Source organism: Gracilinanus agilis, chromosome 4, assembly GCF_016433145.1.
Source record: "Gracilinanus agilis isolate LMUSP501 chromosome 4, AgileGrace, whole genome shotgun sequence".
Taxonomy (NCBI): Eukaryota; Metazoa; Chordata; class Mammalia; order Didelphimorphia; family Didelphidae; genus Gracilinanus; species Gracilinanus agilis.
Genome location: NC_058133.1, coordinates 520,423,224 through 520,447,630, shown reverse-complemented (window position 1 = coordinate 520,447,630; position 24,407 = coordinate 520,423,224). Strand labels below are relative to the sequence as shown.

General features: G+C 51.6%; 1 protein-coding gene across 1 annotated transcript in view; it reads left to right on the top strand.

The window, feature by feature from the left end:
- Positions 1-24,407, top strand: part of NDUFA10 (NADH:ubiquinone oxidoreductase subunit A10) — a 46,319-nt gene that overhangs the window by 9,204 nt on the left and 12,708 nt on the right. The window contains exons 7-9 of the mRNA XM_044673387.1: positions 1,989-2,043; positions 5,349-5,434; positions 14,039-14,147. Coding sequence (XP_044529322.1) covers positions 1,989-2,043; positions 5,349-5,434; positions 14,039-14,147 — 250 coding nt within the window. The remainder of the gene's footprint in view (positions 1-1,988; positions 2,044-5,348; positions 5,435-14,038; positions 14,148-24,407) is intronic.

The window sequence follows — 24,407 nt, the reverse complement described above, 5'->3', positions numbered from 1 at the left end:
CATTGGTGCCTGGTATTCTGCTGTGCCCTTTCCGCTCTGCTTTGCCCTGCTCAGGCCTCTGGACCAGGACCTGCTCTATTGCTGGATGAGGCCATCCCGACCCCAAGCTTTTAATTCCTCCAGTGGCTACAGACATCCATTGGCGGGCATTGATTAGGTGCCCCCTGTGTGCCTGGCAGCTCATGGTCCATGTGTTTGTAGATAAGGAAACCCAGGAGACCTAGACTAAATGTAGTGACTGGAGGGGGCCTCTGACAGGTGGGAGAATCAAGAAGGGACCCTGAGGGAGAGGCAGCATTGGAGCTGAGCCTTCAAGGACAAAGATCATCTTTGAGGGAGAGCATCCCAGGCAGAAAGGCTGCAGGTTGTCTCTGCTGGCCCAGACAGGTGGAAGCCTGAAATGCCAGGTATAGACAGGGAAGAGCAGTTTGGCCCAAAGGTAGGCAGTCTGAGGGGAATTCCCACCCAGACTGCAGAGGGTCCTAGATGCCCAGCAGAGGGCTTTGGTCACCAGAAGCTGCCAAAACTCATCACACCCAGAGTGACACAGTCCATCTGGCAGCCATGAGGTCCTTCCTAGGAGGAATCATAAAAGAGGATGGGACATGGGGAGACCGTCCAGGCTGGAGATGCGACAGCCGCCCCTAGTGTGGCCGAGGTGTAAGTAGACAGAAGAGTGTCGAGGTGGGGGCTGGACCAGACTCGGAGGGAGAGGAAGGATCTGAGGATGACTCCTCGGGCAGGAGCCTGCATCTGGGTCTGGCTAATATGGGGGGGGACCTGCAGGACTTCTTCCTCCAAGACAGAAGCATGGGATTGAAGTGATCTGAAGTGTGGCCTGGGGTTGGAGAAGCTGCACCACGGGGCCCTTAGTTTGTCAGGACCTTGGCAGAAGCAGAGATGGGGACGTGCTGGCTTGAGGCCAGGCTTGGGTTGACCCTGGGTGGGTGGGAGACGAGGGGAGGCCCCCAACAGGAGAGGAAGGGGCCGAGACAGGACAAGAGGCCAGCTCATTCTTTTGGTGGGGCTCCCTGCAGGAACATTGGGCAACGTGAGGGGCCTTGGCTGGGACTTGTTGGGAAAGGAGGCACCTCTGGCAGCGTGAGACCAGAGATTCAGAGCTGGGGACAGGGCAAAGGGCCAACACCTTTGCTTATAAGGAAAGCAGTAATAATAGTATTGTGTGCCAGGCCCTGTGCTAAGCTCTTTACAACTACTTTCTCATGGATGGTCACCCTCATTTTACATAGGAGGAAACTGAGGCAAACCAAGGGGAAGTGACTAGCCCAGGATCATTCAGCTAGTAAGTGTCTGAGGCAGGAGCAAGCACCAAGAGTTTACAGGGTGGGTAGAGAATGAGGGGAGGAGTGAAGGGCAGGAGGCTATGCTCACTCAGGGGTTCTGCCCTTGTGTGAGTGGCCATTCGCACGTATGTATGACCAGGCTAGAATAAAGACTCCGGGATGGCTCAGAGAGCTGGAAGGCCTTCATTTGACACACAAGGTCACTGCGTCCTCAGGCACGTCCTTCTCGGAACAGATTCAGCAGATGCACAATTTGAACCCAGTTCTTTGATTTCCTGTCCAGTCGTCTTTTCAGTGTAAGGTGCAGAGGAGACCAGGAGGCGAGCACACTGGGACGCCTGGCATTTGGGTGATGTTCTTGCCTAGAAGTTTCTCATAGAGGCATCCCCATAGGCATTTAGTGTCTGTCTGTAGGCAGATCGTAAGGAATTGAAAGGGCATTGATGGCTTTCCCAATCTGATGGCGCCCAGAATCACCTTCCTGGATGCCTGATGGATAAACGAGGTGTTGGTGGGGTGGGAGGGAGGGTGGGCGAGGGGTTTGGGGGCCTTGTGCTGGACACATCCCTGAGTCAGGAGGAGAAGGCCCCTGGGGTGGGGGCCTCTCGAAGGGTAGCAATCCCTAGTTCTTTTATACTTCGTTGGGAAGGGTTTTAACCTAATTTAATTTGCTTTTTCTTGTAGAGGAAATTGTGAGATTTTACAGTATACTCCAAAGGAAGCAGAGGATGTGGAAAAGGTAAGGACTTGAATGTCAAAGAATTTCGTATCCTCATCTACACAATGGGCACCATGATAGTGCTCCCTCCCAGAGTGGCCGGGAGGACCAAGTGAGTAACCCCCCACATCTGTAAGTGCTCTGCAAGGCCTTGGATAGACTGCTTGACTCCTGTTCTGGTCGTCAGATGGCCTACAAGAACAGAATTGACACAGTGAGGAGGAGAAGGAAAGCCGGCCGCTGGGGAAGGCCAAATCTTTGCACGTCTGTGTCGTGAGGCCACGAGCAGCTACATGAGACCAAAGTCAGAGGGCTCAGAGGGTACAAGAGAAGAGCGCGAGGGCTCTTAGTGGCCCTGGGAAAGTTTACTCCAAACCATTGAGGCTATGAGAACACAGATCCAACCAGTGTTGAGCTTTGGCCTCCCACCCTGTCTGTGTTGGAGACAGTGTGGAAGTGCAGGCAGACAGGGTGGGAGGCCCCGTCTTCTCTGAGACTGTACAGAATGGACAGGCTAATGGAAGTTCAGACTTAAAAAAGAGGCTCTACCTGGGTCACAAGGATCATTTGGAGACCGAGTCACTGGCCCCTCTTTCTTTCTCTGCTCTGCTGATCTGTGAGGTCCTAAAGTGCTCCTGAGACTGTCTCTTGTGCAGACTACCTGGCACACAGGGGCATCTGATCACTGCCTGCCAGTGATGTCTAGTCCTGGACACTATGCACCCTGCAGATGCTATGAATGAAAAGCTTGGGGCAGTGATGGGCAAACTACAGCCAGATGCAGCCCCCTGAAGTGTTCTATCCAGCCCCGGGACACTCTTCCTAATCTGATGAGTACAACGAGTAGGACACAATACAATGAAACTCGAAAGAGCTGCCTTAGAAACAGATGGACGGAGGAGCGTTTCCTTTCCTTTGGCCCCTCTTTCAAAAGTTGGCCCATCGCTGGCTTGGGGGATGGCCTCAGTCTGTGGCTCCCCAAATCCAGGTTTTCTTTTTCCAGTTGCCACCATTGAGAGCTTCCTCATGAGGCCTTTGAGTACTCTATGAATGAAATTCCCCTCTGCTCTGCCCCTGCTGCCCTTCCCAAGTTAAGCTCATCACCTCCAAACTCCCCACCCAGTGGCACCTGAAGCCTCGCCTCCACCTGGGTTTTCCTTTAGAGAGGGCCGGCCGGACTTGGGGCCACCTCCACTAGATTGTGAGCTCCCTGAGGACAGGGACCGGCTTCCTTGTTACCAATCATATCTCTAGCACATAATCAGTGCCAATGATTGGTTTTAGAGATAAAACTGCCGAGGCCCGGAGGTTAGTGGCCTCAGCCAGCGGCCCAGGCACGACTTGTCTCTGACTTTACGACTTGCCACACTCCCCAGGGCTGGTGACCCTGGTTCTCTGTGTCATGTACAGAACTCATAGTTCACTTAGGCATTCTTGAAAAGGAATTGGAAAGGGAGAGGCCAGGAGGCCCGGCTGTAGTTTGCCTGCCTTCACCCACCAGTGATCAGCGTTCAGAAACTAGTTTAGGAAGGTTGCCCTTAAAACGACTCGTAGCTCTAAGTTCTGACAGGCTGTGTCCCAGCTTCTTATCCAGGACCCCTTGTCTTCCCGGGCTCTCGGTAATGCGGACGGTACTCTTACTTCCTCCCTACCTTAGGCTTTAGCAGCCCGAATGAGTAAGGCCACGTGCAGAACGCCACCAGCACTGAGGGTCGTGGGAAGATCAGGTTGTTGCTTCCATGCAGTTTCCAGTTTCTGGCCAACTGATTCAGAGTACTGGGTGGCTGTGCATTAGAGAAGAGAATTGCTGGATGGGGGGGTGGGGGGGAAAGACAGAGAGAGAATGTGAGTGTGTGAGTGTGCTCGTTTGGGGCGAGGGGGCAGATGTGGCCTCCTGGAGGAGGTTCTTTCCCTGGACTACATGAGCTTGTTTATTAATATGACGTTCAGAGTATTTTAGGACAATCGATTTCCTTTGTATCTCCATAACTTATTTGACTAAAAATGTGATGGGGAGAAGGAAAGGGTCTGTAGGTTTGAGAGTCTCATCGAGACTCCGGAGGGAGCCCAGGACCAGAAAGAAAGGCCAGATGAGAATTGCCCAGTGGAAGAAGGGCTCGTTCAGGCTTGAGGGACCGTTAAGCTGATTCCAAAGAAAGGCTCCCTCTGGCCAGACTGGGGAGTGGTGGGAAAGGTGGGTTTCTTCTCTCTGATGGTGGCGGGTCTGAATGCCAACCTGGAAGACCGCTGTGGGGTTTTCCCAACCTGTTTACACTGAGAATAGAAAAGTGGGGCCCGCTGTGAGAGAGGTGGCAACACTGAAGTGAAGAGTCCTCTGAGGCAAGGAAACATTTAAGCTTTCTCGGCAGAGCCTGTGAATTCAAGTCGAAAAGTAAAGACAGCTGTGGCCCTCAGAGGGCTCACCAGGTCCTAATCAGGAGAGACGGTACCAGTGGAAGGTTTCTACCTTAAGTCAGATGGACAGTCCTGGGGTCCTTGGAGTTCAGGGGCGAAGCAGGTTGCTTAGGCCTTTGATTTCATGTCATTTCCCCTGGAAGAATGAGAGCAGTTTCTTCTGTGGAACCATTCAGCAGTGCCAAAGACTTGGGGGGCCAGAATCTTTTTCTGGGGCTCTAGAATTGCAGCTATAGCTCCTGTGGAAGCCCTTGTCCAGCCTCATTTTAATAAGGGCTCCTTCCCAGTAACTAGATGATTCGGAGGGTGCCCAGCCTGGAAGCCAGCTCTTCCCTAGGCGCTTGGGCTCAGGCTCCTGGCTGGCTGCTGTGGGACTTGAGAGGAGATGGGAGTTAAGATCGTGGTTGGGGTCTGACTCGTCTATCCACTCTTTCTGCCATGGGGGCTTCAGCAAGGCTGGATGATGGTTGGGTCGCCAGTTTGAGGGGCCAGAATTGCTTCCCTGGATCACTTACTCTCAGTGGTTTAAGGATTGAGGAGCGGGCTTGGGCCTGACATGCTCATTGCTCCTCATCCATTGTGAAAGGAATTGGGCTGATCAAGCTTTCAGCTGCTCAATTCATTCTGTCCCACAAATGAATAATGGTGCTAATCTGGGCAGCTCCTCTTGGTCTCATCTCTCTTCAGTGAGCCTTTCTCTGCCGTTAAGGCTGACCTCGGGGGCTGCCCTCCCAGTGTCTTGGACTGGATAGACGGATATCAACTCCCTGAGGACTGATGCTGAGTTCTGGTTTGCTTGCTGGTTTTGTGCATGCCTGTGTGCGAGCAAGCGAAGGTGCACAAGCAGCCCAGCGCTTGCCCTTAGTAGGCTCTTCATACGTATTCATCGCGGGATTTTCTTTCTTCTTTAGGTTTTGGAAGATATTGGCTACCTCAGGTTTGATAAGGGCCCTTGGCTGGAGCAGAGCGAGCGTTCCTTGTACCACTTGAGGTCACTGTAAGTATGTCCTTGTGCTTGTGGAAATGAGCAGGTAGCCAAGTGTGGTTCTGAGTGTGCCGGCTCCGCTGTGGACTCCTGCCTCGGCACCCTGACCCGGCTGTTCTGGAAGGGTCCCACGCATTGGGGAGTGAACAGTCAGGAGACTTGAAGTAGCCGATGACTTCGCTAACTTGCTTGCCTTTTTTCCTAGCCTGTGGTACACTTTTTTTTTTTTAAACCCTTGTACTTTGGTGTATTGTCTCATAGGTGGAAGAGTGGTAAGGGTGGGCCATGGGGGTCAAGTGACTTGCCCAGGGTCACACAGCTGGGCAGTGGCTGAGGCCGGGTTTGAACCCAGGACCTCCCGTCTCTAGGCCTGGCTCTCACTCCACTGAGCTACCCAGCTGCCCCTCTGTGGTACACTTTTAATTGAAAGCGGCTCCTTTACTTACACTGCGTTCATTGACAGACGGTCCCCGTCGTGTAATCCTTGTAGTAATAGAGAAGCCGCCGTACCCATGGGAGTGCCTGTATGATGACCCACTTGTAGACAATGAAATTGAGACAAGGCCCTTAGAAGCCTTCTTGTCGCCCTTGTTTTTCCCCATAAGGTGCCCGAGTTGTGTTGAGGAGAAGGGACTTGCTGTGAGACTCTCTCGGCCTTGCCCCGGGCCATCCGTTTCCCTCTGCTTTGGAGCGCCTTCATCCTTCAGTCCTAGGAAGCCAGTACGCCACTGTCTGTGACCCCAGAGGGGAACTATTGGCACGGACAAAAAAGGCTCTGGGCATAGCTTTGGCGCTGGTATAAGGGAAGGCTTCCAGGAGGAAACAGAGGCAGCATTTCCCTTGGAAAAATCAGTGAAGATGGAGAGAAGGTGGAGAGTGCTGAGCACAGGCAGAGGGAGGCTTCCGCAGCCTTGGGCCAGATTGCGAAGAGGCTGCTGGGAGAGGGAACATGTTAGCCCAGGGTGGGTCTAGGAGTCAGAGGAATGTTGAGGGAGGGCCTAACTTCAAAGGGAGTTCCAAATGGGCGGCATATGCTGACCCTAACCGGGGCGGGCACACCACATTCAGTGGGAGCACTGTCAGGCTTTTTCTTGAGCTTTAAGGTGCTGCACCCCCCTGAACGTATCGGAGCATTCATGGGCAGGCTACTAGTCCCAGGAACCTCACATGGTACGTAATCTGGCTGGCCACAGAAGAAAGACAGAGGCTCCTCCATCCTGGACAGATACAAGCGTCCATTCCTCATGGCTTTTCATTGTGAGAAGAGTGCAGCAGGAGTGCCCGGGCTTGGTTCTCTAGGAATTTGGCACAGCAAGGGGCAAGGGCGCCTGCATTCCTGGCTCCTTCCCTGTAGCCCCATAGTGGTGGTGAGCTGGAATCAGGCTCTGAAGATTTGACAATAACCTTGGAGAAGGCCTGAAGAGAAAAAAAAATGTCCCCGAACTTTTTTCCCCACTTGTCCAGATTTAACAGCAGTCAGGCTGCTCTGGCGGGGTGAAAGCAGCCTCGATGAGAGTTCTCATCGTCTTTGTGCTAAACCAGTGTCCTCCTCAGTGTTCTAAGGAAGAGCATCACTTGAAGCTCTGTAGCCGCTACCCAGGGGAGCCAGGGCGATCCACGAGGGGCTACTTTAAGGACCTGGTAAAATTGCCAGTCAGATAAGCAGCTCAGACTGAAAACACCAACCTGGAGGGCTCAAGGCAGAGAACTCTTCTCCAAACCCCCAGGAAAGGGCCCATAATTGGGGACAGGAGGGCTGGGATTTGTAATACCCCCTTAGTGTGGAGCTCTGGGAGATGCTTATGGTCTGGACCTGAGAAAGCTCAAGGCTGAGAAAAGAAGGGGGGAAGTAAACGAGGGAGAAGAGAAGAGTCTGAGAAACGAGGCTCCTTCCTCAGAGATTCTTGGTAGCTCTGGGGGCACTGTGGGGATCTCGTCTCCTGAATGCTGTGGGCATGACCTTGAGGGTGACACTTCATGTCCTGGGGTTTCCCCTGCTCAGAGGTAGAGGGGAGGGCATTGGACTAGTGGCTTCTGGGAGGCCCCTTCACCTCCTGAGAGAGAGGAGGACCTCCAGAGGGCTCTCATGAGTTTTATCTAGAAGACACAGAGGAAAGAATAGGGGAACCATCTCAGGTTTGGCTGATTTACTTACCATGGCCTGGACTCTTCGGATTAACCTCTGAGAGAATTGATTGTGCATGTACAAAGATCCTGGAGAGGATGCATGTCAGAGCTGCCTCAATTTGTAGATTCTCTGCTGTTCCAATTAAAAGAGCAGCGATGATGACTTAGTGGACATGCAGAAAAGAACCATTGCTGTGTGACCCTGGGCAAGTCACTTAACCCCCGTGCCTAGTCCTTACTGCTCTTCTGCTTTGGAAACAATACACAGTATTGATTCCAAGATGGAAGGTGAGGGTTTAAAAAAAAAAAGAAGAAAAGAACCTTTGAGGTTTTGTGGGGAAAGAAAAGCAAGCAGGAGCACCACCCTGCTGAAGGCTGGCTCGTCCTCCCAGACTTTAAAGCAAACCTTGCTGGGAAAATTGATGAGATCGAATTGTGATCAATAAAAAGTAGAAAAAATTAGCAAAACATTCACTATTCTAGAAGGAGAACCAAGTTATGCAAAAGGGGAACAGTTGATAAACTGTATTCACTAGCAGTTAAATGAGGTATCATTGAATCCGCAGTAAATAAAGGAATATTTGTTAAGCATCCACCACGTGCCCTACACTGGCCTAGATGCTAGGGACCCCACGACACAAAGGAAGCTGGCCCTTCCCCTAAGGATGTTACCTTGTGTTGGGAGAAATGGCATCTGTCCCTGCGAGAAGCTACAAAGGCGCTCCTAGGCCATCCTGGCGGGGAGGAGGTGTGGAAGGATTGCATTCCGGGCATGGGGGACAGTCTAGGGAAAGTGGGAAGTTTAGCTAGAATGTGGAAGTCTGGAAGGGAAGCTGAATTGACAGAGGACCGAGCTTTCCATGCCAAACAGAAGACTTTCTATTTGACCCCCGAAGCGACACGGGGCCATGGGAGTTTTTAGAGCTTTAGGAATGTCCCTGGCTAAAGAGGGATGGAAAAGGGGAGAGAACACCAGGGTAACGGGGATATTTGTTCCCTTTTCCAAACCCCTAAGTTATTTTTCTGAGCTGGAGGTGAGGAGGGAGAGCCTCTGCGAAGGAAGGAATGGGGACTCGCTTTCTTTGATGTACTTTATATTTGACTTCTGACCTCGTTCAGCCCTCCCCTAGCTCCCATCTGAGATACTTCTCCCCCAGTGAGATACTTCTCTTCCAGTGGAACGTAGAGCAAAGGAGCTCTCGCTCTTCTTCCCAGGACCATTTCCTCTGCACTGCCTCTGCCGGGCAGCTCTCCTCCCTCCTCTTCTCAGGCGTTCTTTTAACGTTTGATAGACTTGAACCGTGACCAGTCTGAGATAGGCTGGGTCGTCCACGCGGTTGGATGTCTTCATTTGGACAATCTGGATTCATCTCTTTTCTTCAGATCCCTGAGGAGGCCCTGGAGTGTTCTCAGACTTGGGCACTCGGCACAAGGTCAACTTCTAGCCACAGGCGGCTCTCTAGAACTTTCTGTCATTAAGACACTGAACCCAGCAGGTCGAGTTTGCAAAAATACGGGAAAGAGCCTTCAGGAAAGCTCACCTGCTGGCAGGAGTCTTGGGAAGTGTCAGACACAGAGGAAATGACCTTCTTATGAACTCTTTCATGAGCTCCAGACTTTTGATGATGTGGGAGCTTTACTTTTCCTCTCACAAGTCACTTCCCAAATGTCTGGAAATCAGTCGTGCCTCCTTTTAGATGAGAACTCAAGTTACTCCGCAAAGTAGCCCTTGGCGCGACTAAGGTGATGGCCAATTGCTGTCATCTGAGAGCTTTTTCAGTGGAGGCGGACTCTTCGGGTCCCCATTTTGGGGTTTTGGTGGCAGAGATATTGGATAGGTTGGCTCGTTCCTTCTCTACCTTATTTTACAGATGAGGAAACCAAGGCCAGCAGAGCTAGGTGATTTGCCCAGCGTCCTCTAGCTGGGAAGTAGCTAAGGCTGAATTCTTCCTGACCTCCACGGCTCTCTTCAGCTGCCCTCTGATGGTCTTACCAGCTTTCAGTAATCATCTCTACACACAGGCGATTCCTACAGGAATGGCCAACCCCATTCTCGCTCCTGAGTGCCACTCCTACCCCATCTTTCCCGCCTGGTCCCAGACATCCTTAGGGTGGTCCAAGGCCATCACTCTTCCTCCATTCCCAAGGTTCTCACCCTTGGCATCTCCCGTCTCACCGCTTCTTTCTTCACTGCTTCTCCTCCTGCAGCCATCACCTTTCTCCAGCCTCACGGTCTGGCACCAGGGCCTAAGCCATCTTCCTGCCTCCTCCTTCCCCTCTCTCGATCTTGCCGTTGGGGCTTTTCCTGAAGCTTGGCTCTGGCCTTGCTATCCCTTTCCTGACTCGGATTCTTTGGCTACTTCGAGGGTCAGATTCTTGTCTGGCCGTTGAAAGGCATCCCACGCTGAGCCCTTCCTTTTCCCACATTGCCCCTTGCAGTCTGCTCCAGGCCAGCCGGATGGGCCTCTTTTCTCTTCTCCATCTCTGCCCTTTCCCCAGTGCATGGAACGTGCTCCTTGCCTCTGCATCCCTGGCATCTCACCTTCTCTTCTTCTTTCATACCTTATAACCATGACATCCATAGCCAGCCTGCCTCCTGCCTGAGGGAGAGGTGGCCGTCCTCATTGCCAAGGCCAGCCCAGGCCCACCCCTGCCAGTCTCTCCCTTCTTATCACCTTTTCTGAGGTCTGTGGCCCCCTGAGAAAAAGAAAAGTACGCATCAGCTCCCTCTGGGTCCTGGCCTCTCGCCTCGCCCCTTTCACTGCAGACCCCTAGAAGGACTTTGGGCTTCTCCTTGGCTTCATTTGATCCTTTACTCCTTACTTGGGAAGCCCTTCACCATCTGGTTTCTTCATTGTCAGAAATTGTTCTCTACCTCTATTGTTCTTTATTGAAAATCTGAAGAAAATCTGATATTTTGGGGTTATTTCTCCAAATGCCACCCTTCCGGCCATTTCTTCATTTTAAAAGAGAGGAAATAAGACCCTAAATCTCCCCCCACCCCCAACCATTCAGCAGATTCAAGCAGCCCAGTGGAAAGGTCTGGTGCTCTAGGCAGGGTTCCCTAGCCATTGTCCCTCATCTCGCCTCGGCTGGGCAGGGAGGTGTGTTTTTACATCTTGTACTTGGGGACCATTCTGGGGAAGCAGCATTTCTCACTTCCATTTCCATGTCTGTGGCCTCTACAATTCCTAGCTGGGTGACCCTGGGCAAGTCACCTAACCACCTTTGCCTAGCATTTATTGCTCTTCTACGTTGGAACCAATACATAGTATTAATTCTAAGAGAGAAGGTAAAGGTTAAAAAAGTAGTGGATCTGTCGCTAACTTATATTCGCCTCTGACTTCTCTGTGCCTCAGTTTCCTCATCTGTGAAATGGGTGTAAGAACACCTCCCATCCACAGATGTTATGTGATTCCTAAAGCTCTTTGCAAACCTAAAGCATTATGGAGGAGCTATCGTTACTTGTTCTTGAAGTGGTTGGACCAGTTGCCATCCGTCTCTTCACTTCCCAGTTCTTGGCATTTTCTTTGGGGACCCTTGATCTCCGGCACCTTTTTGCAGCTCCCAAGAAGTTGGGTGGCCCTTCTCTGTCTCTTTGCCCACTTTGCTGCCCTGAGCCTGCTTTCTCCCAGTTCTGCCTTTGCGACTGTTCCTTCAGCCACTTCTGGGCCTTTCTGTGGGCATGTTCTCCCAGACAGACCGGGGCCCTCCTTGTTGAGGCCCCCCTCATGTAGCTCCCCCCCAGCTTTCTTGCCTCGCTTCCTTAGCTCTTCCCTGATGCCACATTTCATGTAGATGGGCTGTTTGCAGTGCCTGGAGTGACGTCCTCCTCGTGTCATAATGGAGATACATGCAGGAGCTTTCCCGAATTTTTGTCCGAATTCCACCCCGAGGATGAACTCGTCGTCCTCTTTCCCTCTAAATCTCTCATGACTTCTGGCCTTGCTGTGGTCACCCAGCCTCGCTCTCGTTCTCTGGCTTTGGAATTCTCTTTGGCCCATTCCCTTTGGCCATTCCCCACGTGTGGCACAATGGAAAGACAGAGGCTTCGGCTTAGAGTCTCCTCTCTGGGGCACCCGCTCCCTGCCCTGGGTTACCTGGGCTTGGGTTCGGCCCCTGCCATTTTGTGGCTAGTTGCTGACCGCCTCTGGGCCACACGTCTTTTCTCTGCCAATAGGATCTCACTGGCCTTGGAGGCCAAGCCACCAAGGCAGGAGTTCTGTGCTCCCCTGTTTTCTTCTCCGGGGCACGTCGTTGGGGGGTGGGGAACAGCCCTTCTGGCTCCCGGATTTTATGCTGTCTTTTCCAGCTTTGCGCTTGAATTTTTAAAGACACACACAGTGAGGAGGCACAGCCAGCCTGACCCCCCTCGTTCTCCAGGCCTTTTAGCAGCATTTTGGGGCTTCACTTCCAACAGGTTTGCTGGCAGGTCTTGCATATGTCTTAATCAAATTAAATAACTCCAGGGGGGCAGCTGGGTGGCTGAGACTAGAACAGGAGGTCCTGGATTCAAATGTGGCCTCAGACACTTCCTAGCTGTATGACCCTGGGCAAGTCACTTAAGCCTATTGCCCATCCCTTACCACTCTTTGGAAGGCAAGTGTTTTAAAAGAACAAAACATTCAATACTGCAGCAGAGACTCTTCTTGCGTCATTAGATGGGAAGAGCAGGGAGAGCCAGGCAGCTCACTCTCCTGCCAGGGGCCCTGTTCTTTCCTCTGGCCCCCAGGGCTGCCAGGTGGTGCCCTGAGGCTCAGTTTGTCTGAAGTGGATGACTTCAAGGCAATGAATGTGTTCCAGATGAGGAAGACAGTGGAGAACCTTTAAATTCGGAAATGGGCTTTGGGTCCGCTTCCCCTTTCTGAGCTGCATTCCCTTCAGTCTGCATGTAGATGGAGCTCTTGGCCCACCTCGAATCGCCAAGTCCTTACACAATTTCTAGTCCTTTCCTTGGCTTATTTGTTGCCGGAGAAGACCAGGCCTACGTTTCCAGTGAAAATCTCCTTTAAATTGCCCAGGCAGAATTTCCTTGACGGCCCTCTTCGCTCTGATGGAAATTCTTGCCAGAGAAGGCATGTTCGCTTTCTGTCTGCCTTCACTCAGCTTGTGGACCTCATGGCCCCTCTTCTAACCTCAGGGAAGGGGAGGGGGGCGTCAGCCCAAAGAGAGCCAGGCAGAGGGGCAGGCCTAGACCATCTCCCTGGCTTCAGGCCCCCCCTCCCCCCACTCGTGTTGGCCAAACGCAGACACCAAGTGAGGATTTCTGGCTCGTCTAGCTGAGAAGGGGGACGGCCGCTGCCTTTCTCAGCTTTGGTGGATTCCTTTGCTTTTGAACTCCTCGAAAAAGAAGGAAAACTCTAATTGTTAACTTTCCTGGTTTTAAAAGTTGATCAGCCCGCAGGCATTTATTAAGTTCCTGCTATAAAGCAGGCCCCGTGCTCGGGACATAGGGAAGCAAAGGGACATGAGGGCAAAGAGCCCAGGACGTGGCCCGTGCTCGGCCCTGCGTGTTTGTTGTTCAGTCATTCAGTACAGTCGTGCCTAACTCTTCATGACTCCGTGGCCCATCACACCAGTCCTCTTGGGACGTTTCCCATTGTCTCCTCCAGGGGATTAAGGCAAACAGATGAAATGACTTGTCCAGGCTCACTGCTAGTGAGTTCTGGGACTAGATTAGAACTTGGGTCTTGTTGACTGCAGGCCTGTGCTGTGTCCACGGAACTGTCCAGCTGCCCCATTGGGGTATATAAAGGCAAAAGCAAAGCCAGCCCTGTCCCCTAGGAGCTTCGGAGAAGCAGCGTGTGTGTGGTGTGGAGCGGGCTGGCATTAGTCTGTGCCCGAGCTGTACCGGGCGGGGGGGGGGGGGCGTTCCATGTGGCAGAAGTAGGGGGATGGGCATGCGTGGCCTGTACAGAGGCAGAAACTGCCAGAAAAAGCCACTTTGGCTCGATTGTAGACTTGGGGAGGGAGAAGGAAATGAAGCATTTCTGCAGCACCTACTATGTGCCAGGTCTGTTCTCAGTCTTGGTCTCCTACCAACGGGGGCGGTCAGGTACCAAAAGGCTGGCACGGGCACAGACACACCGGCTTCTGAAGAGCTTTGGACAGCGAGCATTGAAGGCAGCATTTTATATTTGAACCTGGATGGGGCAGGGAGCCACGGGCTGATTGCATGGCCCCAGCGAGCGGAATTAGGACCGAAGGGGAACAGCACTTTACCTCAGTATGAGGAAGGGCTGTGGAACAGTTAGGAAGTGGGATGTATTGTGAGGTAATGAGGCCTCTGTCACGGCGTCTGGACATTGTAGAGGGGACTCTGGCCTTCACAGAGAGGGCGGCTGTATTCCCTCCCAGCTTCCTCCCAGGATTCTGCCCTTCTCGGCTCCTGTGACACTGCAAATGAAGTGATGCCAAGAGCTCATCTGGGGAAGGATGCCTTGCCTGGCCGCTTGGCAGTGATCTCCACTATTTCTCTGTGCCCTTTAGGGTCCAGGATAAATATGAGGTCCTGAATTTTACCACGGTGCCCATCTACCTCCCGGAAATCACGATTGGAGCCCACCAGACCGATCGCCTCTATCAGCAGTTCAAAGAGGTAAGGTTCTCCTTCAGAGCTCTGACGACGCGCCGGGGGTCCAGAGTGCAGAGAGGGGCCTCCTCGGCCCGTGCGCTTGGGGCCCGCCGAGTCAGCGTTGGCGTGTCTGCTTCCCCCATCCCATCTGTCCGTCCCCTACCAAGTCAGTCAGTAAAGCCGGAGCTGGCGCCTAGTTCGAGTCTTCGATTCTGCTCCCGATTCGTGGAGCCGCCCCGTTTTTTGGAATAATCAACAAGGAATCCCACCCTCTCGCTACTCCATTTACTCAGCTGTACAATGGATGCCGTCACGGTTACACATTCGGGCTGGGTGGTTGAACCCAAGGGTGGCGCTGGCGGGGCTCGGGGCCCCACGAACATTGACCTTCTTTCCTACAGCCGGGCGTCTGTGAGAGCTCCCCACTGTCTCCCCTCAGAGTCACCGAAGATTTCCATCTTTCTGTCGTATGCAGCGCGCCTCCCCCCGGAGGGTGCCCTGCTAGAGGCTTGGGTGGGCGGCAGGAACAAGCTTGAATAAAAGGGGGCATCCTGGGTGGGGAGCCGGCCTGTTTCACTAAGCCTCGGGCCTCAGAGAATCATCCATAACGACTGGTTTAACAGCTTAGTCAGCTGTTAATGTTAATGTTAAATGATGGTGGGAATGGGAGAAATGGATAGAAGGGGGCAGCTGGGTAGCTCAGTGGATGGAGAGCCAGGCCTAGAGACGGGAGGTCCTGGGTTCAGATCTGGCCTCTGATACATCCTAGCTGTGTGACCCTGGGCAAGTCACTTGACCCCCTTGGCCTAGAAAGAAAGAAAGAAAGAAATTGATAGAACATTCCACAAAGATCTCACCAGTGTGAAGGCTGACAGGTGTTAATCCAGCGTCTGGTGGCTGAGGGTTTGGATTCATTGAGAAACGGAGAATTCCTTGGATGATACGACTTGGATTCATTTCTGGGTGGCATCTCTGACGTTTCTTGATTTTCTTTCCGAGGCCAGATCTCACAGGTCTTAATCCAGCCAATCCCCAAAGTCTCCGTGCAGTTGTAGCCCCTGAGTTTTGGGCCATCCTGTATTTGGGTTGTCCTGTGGAGAAGGGACCGGCTGGTAGTCAGAAGCACGAGCTGTTTTTTGGAGTCTGACCTCCGACCTCGGAAAGAGTACTTTACTGACCTTCATTTGTCCGGTGCCGAGTTTGGGCTCTCTCCTCGGCCTGCTCCAGCTTGGGGCTCCCCCAACCCTTTGGTTTTGGGGTTTGCTTCTGACCGCTGAAGATTGTGAGCGATCATGAGATGGGGAGCAGCTCTGGGGTCCCCCTCATTCCTTCTTCACATCATCTCCAGGTTATTTGGGGGTTGTGTTCCCACTGACAGGCTTTTCTTTTGAAGAGAATCCTCCACTTTTGTTGCCTTTTGGTGCTGTGTCGTGTGCATCTTCTAGAGACAGTTCACAGAATGCTTGTTGCACCCCCACCTCCACGCCGAGGGTCAGACCGTGGGAGGAGATTGGCCACGGCCTCGGCCTCCTGAACGTCGTGGCAGAAGCCAGGCCGGCCACTCAGTAAGAAGTCCACGCAGAACTTTCTGGGATGGGCCTTCCTCGCCTTTGGAGAACTCGGGGTGGGGAGCTGAGTGGACAAGGTGTGGCCTCTGAGACCTCGACCACGTGATGTGGGGCTTCCGCCGGGGGCCGGCTGTCACCCGCCGCCTTAGCTAGCTGTTCCCCAACTGCATTGTGGAGGCCAGTCTGTGAAGGGAGTCCGTCCCCTCCGTGGCCCCGTTCACTGGGTCATAATCTTTTGAGCTTTCTCACTTCCTCTTCATTTCTTTACTCACTTGTCCCCCGTTCATGCCAAAGCTTCGTTGGGGCCATACAGTGTGCACGATGGTAGCGACAGAAGGCTTGATCCGGTGCCCTGAGAACAGGCCGCGCTCGGCATCCCCTTCTCTGTTATTTCCTCTTTAGAACCTTCCCTTCCGTCTTAGTCAACGCCAAGTCTTGGTGGCACGGGCTAGGCAGGGGCCGATAAGTGACTCAGGCCCTTGGAGCACACACGCGACAGGATGGCAGAACCCAGAGAACAGCGAAAGCCTGTGGAGGAATGCCAGGAGGCTTGGGTTGGGGTATCAGGGAGACTCCCTGGAGGAGGCAGTGTCTGTGCGGGAGGCTCAGGGGGGCAGGGGTCTCCTGCCAGGTAGGTGGGTCACAGCCACTGACCTGGATAGGAGCTCGCAGGGCAGAAGGTCTAGTCCCCTCTGGTGGCGCATGGAGAAACTGAGGCTCGCCTAATAGCCTGGAAGCAATGGCAGAATTGCTCTCCAGGCCCCCTCATTCCCATCTTACTTACCAGAAATGGTGTAGAGAAGACTTGGATGAAGTCCTTCCCTCAGAGAGCTTCTAGTCTTAGATCCAGATCCAGGCAAAAAGGTCAGAGATAGGAGGTGTTGTGGGAGTGGGGAAGCAGGGAGACCCCCCGGAATCTCTGCCAGGACTGATGGTGGCGTTGGCTCTTTCCCTGGGCCTGAACTTGAAGGGGGCACTGCAGGAGGTGCCATCCAGGCTGGCTTGTTCCCTTACAGTATTTGTGTGTGATTGTGGGCAGAGTTGGCACTGCCCTCTGGGCTCCCTCTCTTGGGGGGCTCCCTCTCTTGGGGAGCTGCCTCCACGAGGCTAGGCCGACGCGACCCCGGCACATACTCCGCTGTGAGATTTCAAGACTTACTCATTTCCCAGCCCTCTCCTCTCCGGGTCATCCCAGATTTCTGTCAGGTCTTTAGGCCGCTGCAGAGAATGAGGGGAGCAGAAGCCTGGAGAACAGGGAATGCTTTCCCTGCTGGAGTTAGCGTCGGGAGCCCCAGCTCCAACCCAGCCTGCCGCATTTCCTCTGAACCGATGAGAAGAAACATCAGCCCTTCCGCAGCGGAACTCGGAGCCTGGCAGGCCAGCGAGAGCAAAGGCTCAGGACTGGGAGTCTGAGCTCCGTCATGTGGGGGCTCCCAGTGTAATGTTGGCCGGGTTGCCTGTTTGTGCCCCACTTTGTTCTGCTGTAAACTGGGGGAGTTGGACCAGGAGTCGACATCCCCGGGAGATGGTCTCTCAGGCTCTCCTTGATCCTTTGGTAACCTGGAGAATGAGCTCGGAAGGGCAGCACCTTCAGCACAGCCAGTCACGTCTCCCTGACTGCAGCTGAGCAGGCGCCTTCATGCAGTTTGTTTGTGTCTGTGTGTCTGGAAGTCTGTGCGTGTGGGGGGGGGGGGATGGTGCGGGGGAATGAGCATGGATGCTTGAGGATGTGTGTGCATGTCTGTGTGTGTGTGCACGCACGGGCAATGGCCGCTTGACCCTGGATACTGTGGAAGGGATTATTTAGGGAGGGCTAGACAAGGTGAACTCCGGGGTTCAAGGCTACAGGTAGGTGGCTAAGAAGGCCTCAGGGCTCTTGAGGACTGCTGCTTGCCCCCAACATTTCTTGCCAAGCTTGGTTGCAGCCAAGCCCCAGGATTTGGGAAGAGCTGGAGAATTCGTGCCTCTGCTTTGTTATAGATTCCAAGAAGGCCTGACCTGGCCAGAAGGAGGGAAAGGGCTTGTGCTGGGGACATTGGAATAATTATTGAGTCCTTGACCTGCCCTTGCTACAGTCTCTTCTTTGGGGGTCACAGGAATTAAAACTGGAGGCGTGTTCCTCAATCACCAGGAATCTGAGGTGCGGGGTGGGCAGAAGGGCAAGAAAAGGCGCCCCGTCAGGGATTGGAACCTCTGGATTTTTGGCCAGGGCTTGCAGTTTGCCAAGTGGTCTTGGGTAGTTTTCCACGTGAAATGAGGAGATTTAATTAGATAATGTCTAAGGTCTCTTTCAGCAAAAAGGATCTCCAGTTCATTTTTCTGCCTCCAGAGTTCCTGACATGCCCTGGGCCCTTCTGCCCTTTGCCTTCCATTCCAGAGTGCTTCTAGTCTCTGGCCTGGTGTTTCCAACTCAAGAGGCCTTGCCCTGGGGAGGTTGGCATGACCACCGGGATGAGACTCACCACAGATGGAAACCTTTCCAGCTGCTCCAGGGCCCAAGTGCCAGCTGCCCCACACCACCGCTTTACGTTCAGAAGCACGCTCGACCCTCAGGCGGCTTCTCCTCAGAGTCATCCTCTCAGGGAGTTGGGAGGCCCTCAGACTCTAATATTTTGTAGTTAGGAGACAACCACGTGCTGATTGATAAAATACTTAAATTGTGTAACACATCTGCAGAAACCCTCAGAGCTGCCGAGGCCCAAGCAGGATGTGAAACCCTTCCCTTGACTCTGCTGCCCTGGTCAGTCGCCCTGCTCCGGGCCTGGGCGGCACATGCCCTTCTGCTTGGCCTCTCACTCCTACCTTGAGGTCTGGCCGTAGAGGAGCCTCCATTCAGAGACAGAAAAGACCTAGCGGGCCCCTGAGCCCCAAGCGGCCCCTCTGACCCGAGGCAAACTGGCCTCCACGGGGCATTTGCCTGTATTTACCGGATCTGGCACTGTTGCGAGGCCCCCGTCTGCCCTGCCCCCTTTATTTCCCTTGAGGTTCTTGACCTTTTGTGCCTCCAGGTGAATGCGAGTATTTTTCTAGTTCTGCCAAGCAATCCTTTGGTGTTTCCACTGGCCCCTCTTTAGTAAGTGGGTTTGTTTCGGTAATATTGTCATTTTTGTTTTATCGACTTGACCTGCCGACGAGCGATGCCCATTTCTCCCCGGATGATAAAATGCTGGTTGTTGCCGTGGGTCCACTTGCCAGCCAAACAAGCTGGCGGGAGCGGATTGTTTCAGTTAGGTTGTTGTTGCCTCCTGGAGGTTTTCTAGGCGCCCTTCCTGTCGCCGGCCAGAAGCAAGCCCCCTTTCCTTTGTCTGGCCTCGTCTCCTCGCTCTCAGCAACACGGGGCCTTGTCGAGTAGTCACAGTGCTGACGGACATTCTTGCTCCCCCCTCGGCTTATCCAGGCTGTTCCCATCACACGGAATGCCGGCCCTTCAGGTTCGTGCATCCTGCTGGGCTGAGGAAGGGCTCTGGTTTCTAGTGTCGAGGGTTTGGGTTGGCTCTTTTTTTTTTTTTTAAACAGAAATAAGTCCTGATAAAGTGTGCGTCGGTTCAAGGCAGAAGAGCTGTGAGGGCCAGACAGTGGGGGTTAAATGACTCATTCAGGGTCACACAACTAGGAGGTGTCTGAGTTCTGATTTGAACCCAGGACTTTCTGTCTTCAGGCCTGGCTTTCTGTCCATGGAGCCACCTAGCTGCCCTGGTCCTCCTAAGTGGTGGCGGTATTTTTTTTTTTTTAACAGAAATGGGCCTATTTTGTCCAAAGCTTTTTCTGCATCTCTTGAGGTGATCCCATGGTTTTGTTGTTCTTGTGATTCACACGGCCCGTTGTCTCATAGTTTTCCTAATGGCCCCCCAGATCTTTTGTTTCCAACCTTGTCTCCCTGGAATTCGGGTCCCCTGTGTCCCTGTGCCTGTGAGCTGCCTCCCCTGGATGCTTCTCCAGCCCGTTAGACTCTGCCTCTGTCTCATCCTTTTGAATGACCCTCTCTGTCCTCCCTGTACCCCTGGCTCCTACCCTTGGGTCATCTTTGCTTCTTCCCACTCCCTAACTGTGGGCTCAGACATCAAGGCCTGTGATCTCCCCTTCCCGCTCTTCCCTGTGGAATCTATCCCATCCCCTTCATCAGCGCAGGCCTGGCTCATCCTCCCAGCTGACATTGGTGCCCACTGTCTGTGCCTCACTGAGCCATCCGTCCTCTGTGGGACTCCCCACACTATCTCCCTTCCCTCAGGGACTTCACATGACTGCCCATCGTGCCTCCCAAAGCAAGACTTCTCCATGTGTCTGAGTTCTGGCCCATCTGGACCATTCCCTTCTGGGTCTCTGCCTTGTACGAGGAGCCACCTCATCTTCGTGGACTTTCCTGGCATCTCCTTCCCTCTTCTTAGCCCAGTTCAGATGTCACCTCTTCCTGGAAGCCTTCTGTGGCCTCTTCCCAGGTGGAAGCCTCTCCTTCCGACCCTCACCCTTGTACTTTCCCCATTGGAGCCTGCCTCATAGCTCTCTTCTTGCCCTTCTGCCTCCCCTTCATTCAGGCCCTCTCTGTCTTTGGACTCCCGGCGCCCCGGGGCCCTTTGCCCACCCTGGCACTTTGTGAAGACCTAGCAGGGCCCTCGGAATTGTCTCCATCTTGCCACTTGAAAGCATTGAATGCCCTGGGTACATGCTGGAACTCTGCCCCCGATGCTTAGACCCCAAAGCCACCTATTTGGGAGCTCTGTACTCAACGTGTGCAGCCAAGGCCACTTGGCCCATTTTGCCTGCTTATTGCAGGCGGCCAAGACGGGAACACTTGCTGGGGAAGAACTTGTTCCTTGGGGGATTCTGGGGCAGATCTGGGTGTGCTTCCTGAGGCTGCCTGCCCACGTTGCAGAGGTGACTCATTCTTTTACAAGCAGAGACCCATGTCTGGTAAAATGGCCCAGAAATCACAGGGTTATGTTGCTATTCGTTGCACACGCTTATCGAATGAAAAAGAAGGTACTCCACGCTTGTTTGGCATTGCTGGAAATTCTCCCCAAATCCAGAAATCGTGTTGTGGGCTAAAAGGGCCATAATGCTAACTTTTCTGAAATGCCAGTGGTACCGTGGGTATTTGTTTTTGTTTTTGTTATTTCCTGTCTCTCCTAATAGAAACTCGTGAGCACTAAAAACTGCTCAGTAGCATGGATGGCTTTTTATTTAGTGTGACCATTAAAAGCAGAAAAAGAAGAAAAATCGGCTTACAGAACAGAAAACCACTTGGAAGTAAATCTCGGCCAGGGGTCAGCTCTTCAATCACCCCTTGGAAGTGTGCCTCGAACATTTTTCCCAGGGGCTTTTCATGGAGGCAGAACTGAATAGATTCCCCCAGGACCTCCTTTGTTCTGTTGACAATAAACTGAAATGAAAAATAAATTTTAAAGCATGGAGGAGTGTATCCTCCCAACCCCGCTCATGGCCCCTGAGGTGAGCACGGCCCTCCCCCAAGAAGACAGCTAGTTTGGGCTCTGCTTGCATGTCCTGTGGGGTGAAGGGAAGGGAACGTTTGTTAAGTACCTCCTCCGTGCCAGGCACTGTGCCCAGCCCTCTGTTCTCTTGTTGGATCTTGGCAACATCTTCCTGAGATGCGTGCCGTTCTTGTCCCCATTTTATAGTTGAGGAATCAGAGAGAAACGAATGGCGTGCCCAGGGTCACCAAGCTAGGAAGTGTCTCAGCACTCGTTCCACTATGCCACCCAGCTGTCTGTCCTGGGCCTGACTTGGTAGGACCCTGCTCCAGGATTCGTGTCCATGAATGAATGCAACGGCCCTCAGCGAGCACTTACTGTGTGCCAAGGACTGGGGGCACAGCTCCCATTCGAATAGATGGAGACGGCATAGGTCAGAAGTTTTAACCATGACTCAGGTGGGCTACGAGAGATTAATGCAAGGAGGAGACAGACCAGGGACGAGGTAGTGTGGCCCGGTGGGTGTCCTGGCTCGGCGGGCAAGTTCCTTGGCCTCATCTCAAAAACGAGGTCCTGGGGTTCATGCTTTGATCGTTTCAGCAGAGTTCTAAAGTCTTTCAGACTTATTTTTCTCCATCACAGGATCATTGTCTAGTAGCTGGTCTATATTAGTTCCCAGAGGACGTCCCAGATTCCTCTAAAATTGCCCGTTTCATCATTGTGGCACGATTATATTCCTTTACATTCATAGATCATCATTTATCTAACCCAGTAGGTGGGGACCTCGTTAATTCTTGGTCATTGCCAAAAGAGCTGCTAGAAATAATTTTGCGCTATCTTTGGCATATAATCCTCGTAGTGATATTGGTGAGTCAAATTCAAAGGGTATGGACAGTTGAATGACTTTTTAGGAATAGTTGCAAATCTCTTTCTAGAATGGCTGAGATAGTTTAGGGTTAGCTCCACCTGTTTCCCTATAATTCCTCCAACATTTGACATATTCTTCTTTTGTTTATCTTTGCCAATTTGAGTGTAAAGTGGACCTCAGAGTTGCTTTAGTTTGCATTTCTCTAATATTAATCATTTGGATCATCTTTCATTTGGCTAGTGATAACTTGGATTTTTTAAGAATAAACAGAGCCAGTAACCAATGTTCTGATAGAGGGGAGAGAAAGTCTATGAGGTGAGACTCTCTTCTAGTTCTCCCCTTCCGCCGAATATATACTGCTGAGACTTCGAGGGGGTGTCACCCCTAAACTGGGTGACCTGAATGGTCATGCCACCCCACAGGAGTAGGGGGCGAGGCTTCTCCATAAAATGAGGTATTGGGTACCCCGATCTGATTCTGAATGAGGGTGGGATTCACACAAGTCTCTCCTGAGGTCAGCCAACTTCACTGCGGGTGAAGTTCTGGCTTCAAGATGGAGGCAGCCAGACCAAGCTGTGATTCCCCTCCCCCTTATCTCTCAGGCACTCTGGACCACTATCTGACTAATGAATGGCTTTTATTAATATCAATATAGGGATTGGGGAAAGGGGTGAAGGGCAAAGGGATTTTGGGGTGCCCCTTCTCTATTTCTATGGGGTTCGTCACTCAGGTGGGAACCTTTGAGGTTCCCACTCCTAAGCATCTCCCCCCTTGTCCCTTCTCCTTCTGTTTCTATTTCTATCCTTTTCTATAATTGCAAGTTAGACCGGGAAGGATCTCTCAGCAACGTTGGGTAATTGGAGAAGGAGCCTAAGAGATCGCTCCCAAAATGGAGTCCCAAAACTTAGCTAACTCGTTGGTTGAAGTCTTGCTGGGTGAGAAACGATGGGATGCCTTTGACCAGGGAATCGGGGTATCAGTGTCCAAAGAAAGATCCTCAGGAATCCCTCAGGACTGGATTCGAGTTAAGGTGTTCTCCTCCCTCTCTCAGTCTTCCACCGGAAGTTCCTTCTTCCTCCTCCTCTCCGGAGAATTCCCAGAATTCCTTCTGGTCTCAATTGTCACCATCTGTCACCAACAGCCTTCTTCTGGCTCTTTTTGTCCCAGCCCCCATCCTTACAATTTCTTCCTGTGAGAACTTCCTGTTCTATCTTTTGACCATTTATCTATTGGAGAAGGATTTTTAGTCTAATCTATTTGAGTTAATTCCTTACTTATCTTGATTATGATAACTTTTATCAGAAAATTGCTGCAAAGATTTTTTCCCCACTTAACTGTTTTCTGATTTTAATTTCATTAGTTTTATTCGTGTACAAACATTTTAATTTTACTTAATCAAAATTGGCTATTTTGTCTTCTGTGATCTTCTCTATTCCTTTTTTGGTAATGAATTCTTCCCCTACCCATTACTCTTCCAGTTTCCTTCTGATTTCACCTTTTCTGTCTGAATCATTATATCCATTTAGAGTTTTTCTTGGTGTGCAGTGGGAGATGTTTGTCTATATCTTATTTCTGCCAGATAGCTTTCCCAGCAGTTTTTGGCAGAGAGCGAGTGAGTGTTTCCCCTAGTAGCTGGGGCACAGTGTGCTGATGCTTTCTTTGGCCTCTGGATGATGGGTGCCCAGACTCTTCGACTGGTAGACTGATTATCTTTTTAATTAGAATTGATCGTTGGATTGACTGACAGTTTGAGATCTTTTACTACTGGATGCCTTTCTTTTCTACTTCTTTATTATTTCTCTGGTGATTCTTGACTTTTAAAAAGAAATTCCATGTGAATTTCATTTTTTTCTACCTTTATTTAAAAAAAAATCCTTTGGTAGTGACCTGAAAAAATAAATTTTAGGCAGTGTAGTAAATTTTATCATAACTCAATCTACCTATGAGCAAATGATAATTCTCTAGTTTTTATTTAGTTCTTAATTTCTCCAAATAGCGTTTTATAATTGGATTTATATAGCTCCTGGTTGTGTCTTAGTAGATAAATTCACAAATATTTTATAGTCTGAATTTTTTAAAAACAGAATTTGTCTTTCTGTCTCTTCTTGCTATGTTTTATTGATAATATGCAGCTATTTTAGTGTTTTTTGGTTTTTTTTTGGTGTGGATATATTTTGCAACCTTATCATCCCAATGTTTGCAAAAAGCATTCATTTGTTTCTTCTCTGACCATGCTTATTCCCTCAATTTCTCTTTCTTGTCTTATTGCTATAGATTACTTTTTATCACTATCGTAGTGGTAAATAATTATGGTAATATTGGCATCCTTGCTTTTCCCTGGCCTTATTAGAATTGCCTCTAACTTTTCTCCATTATTTAAAATGTTTTATTTTTTCTCATTTGAGTTGGGTGTTATTTAGAA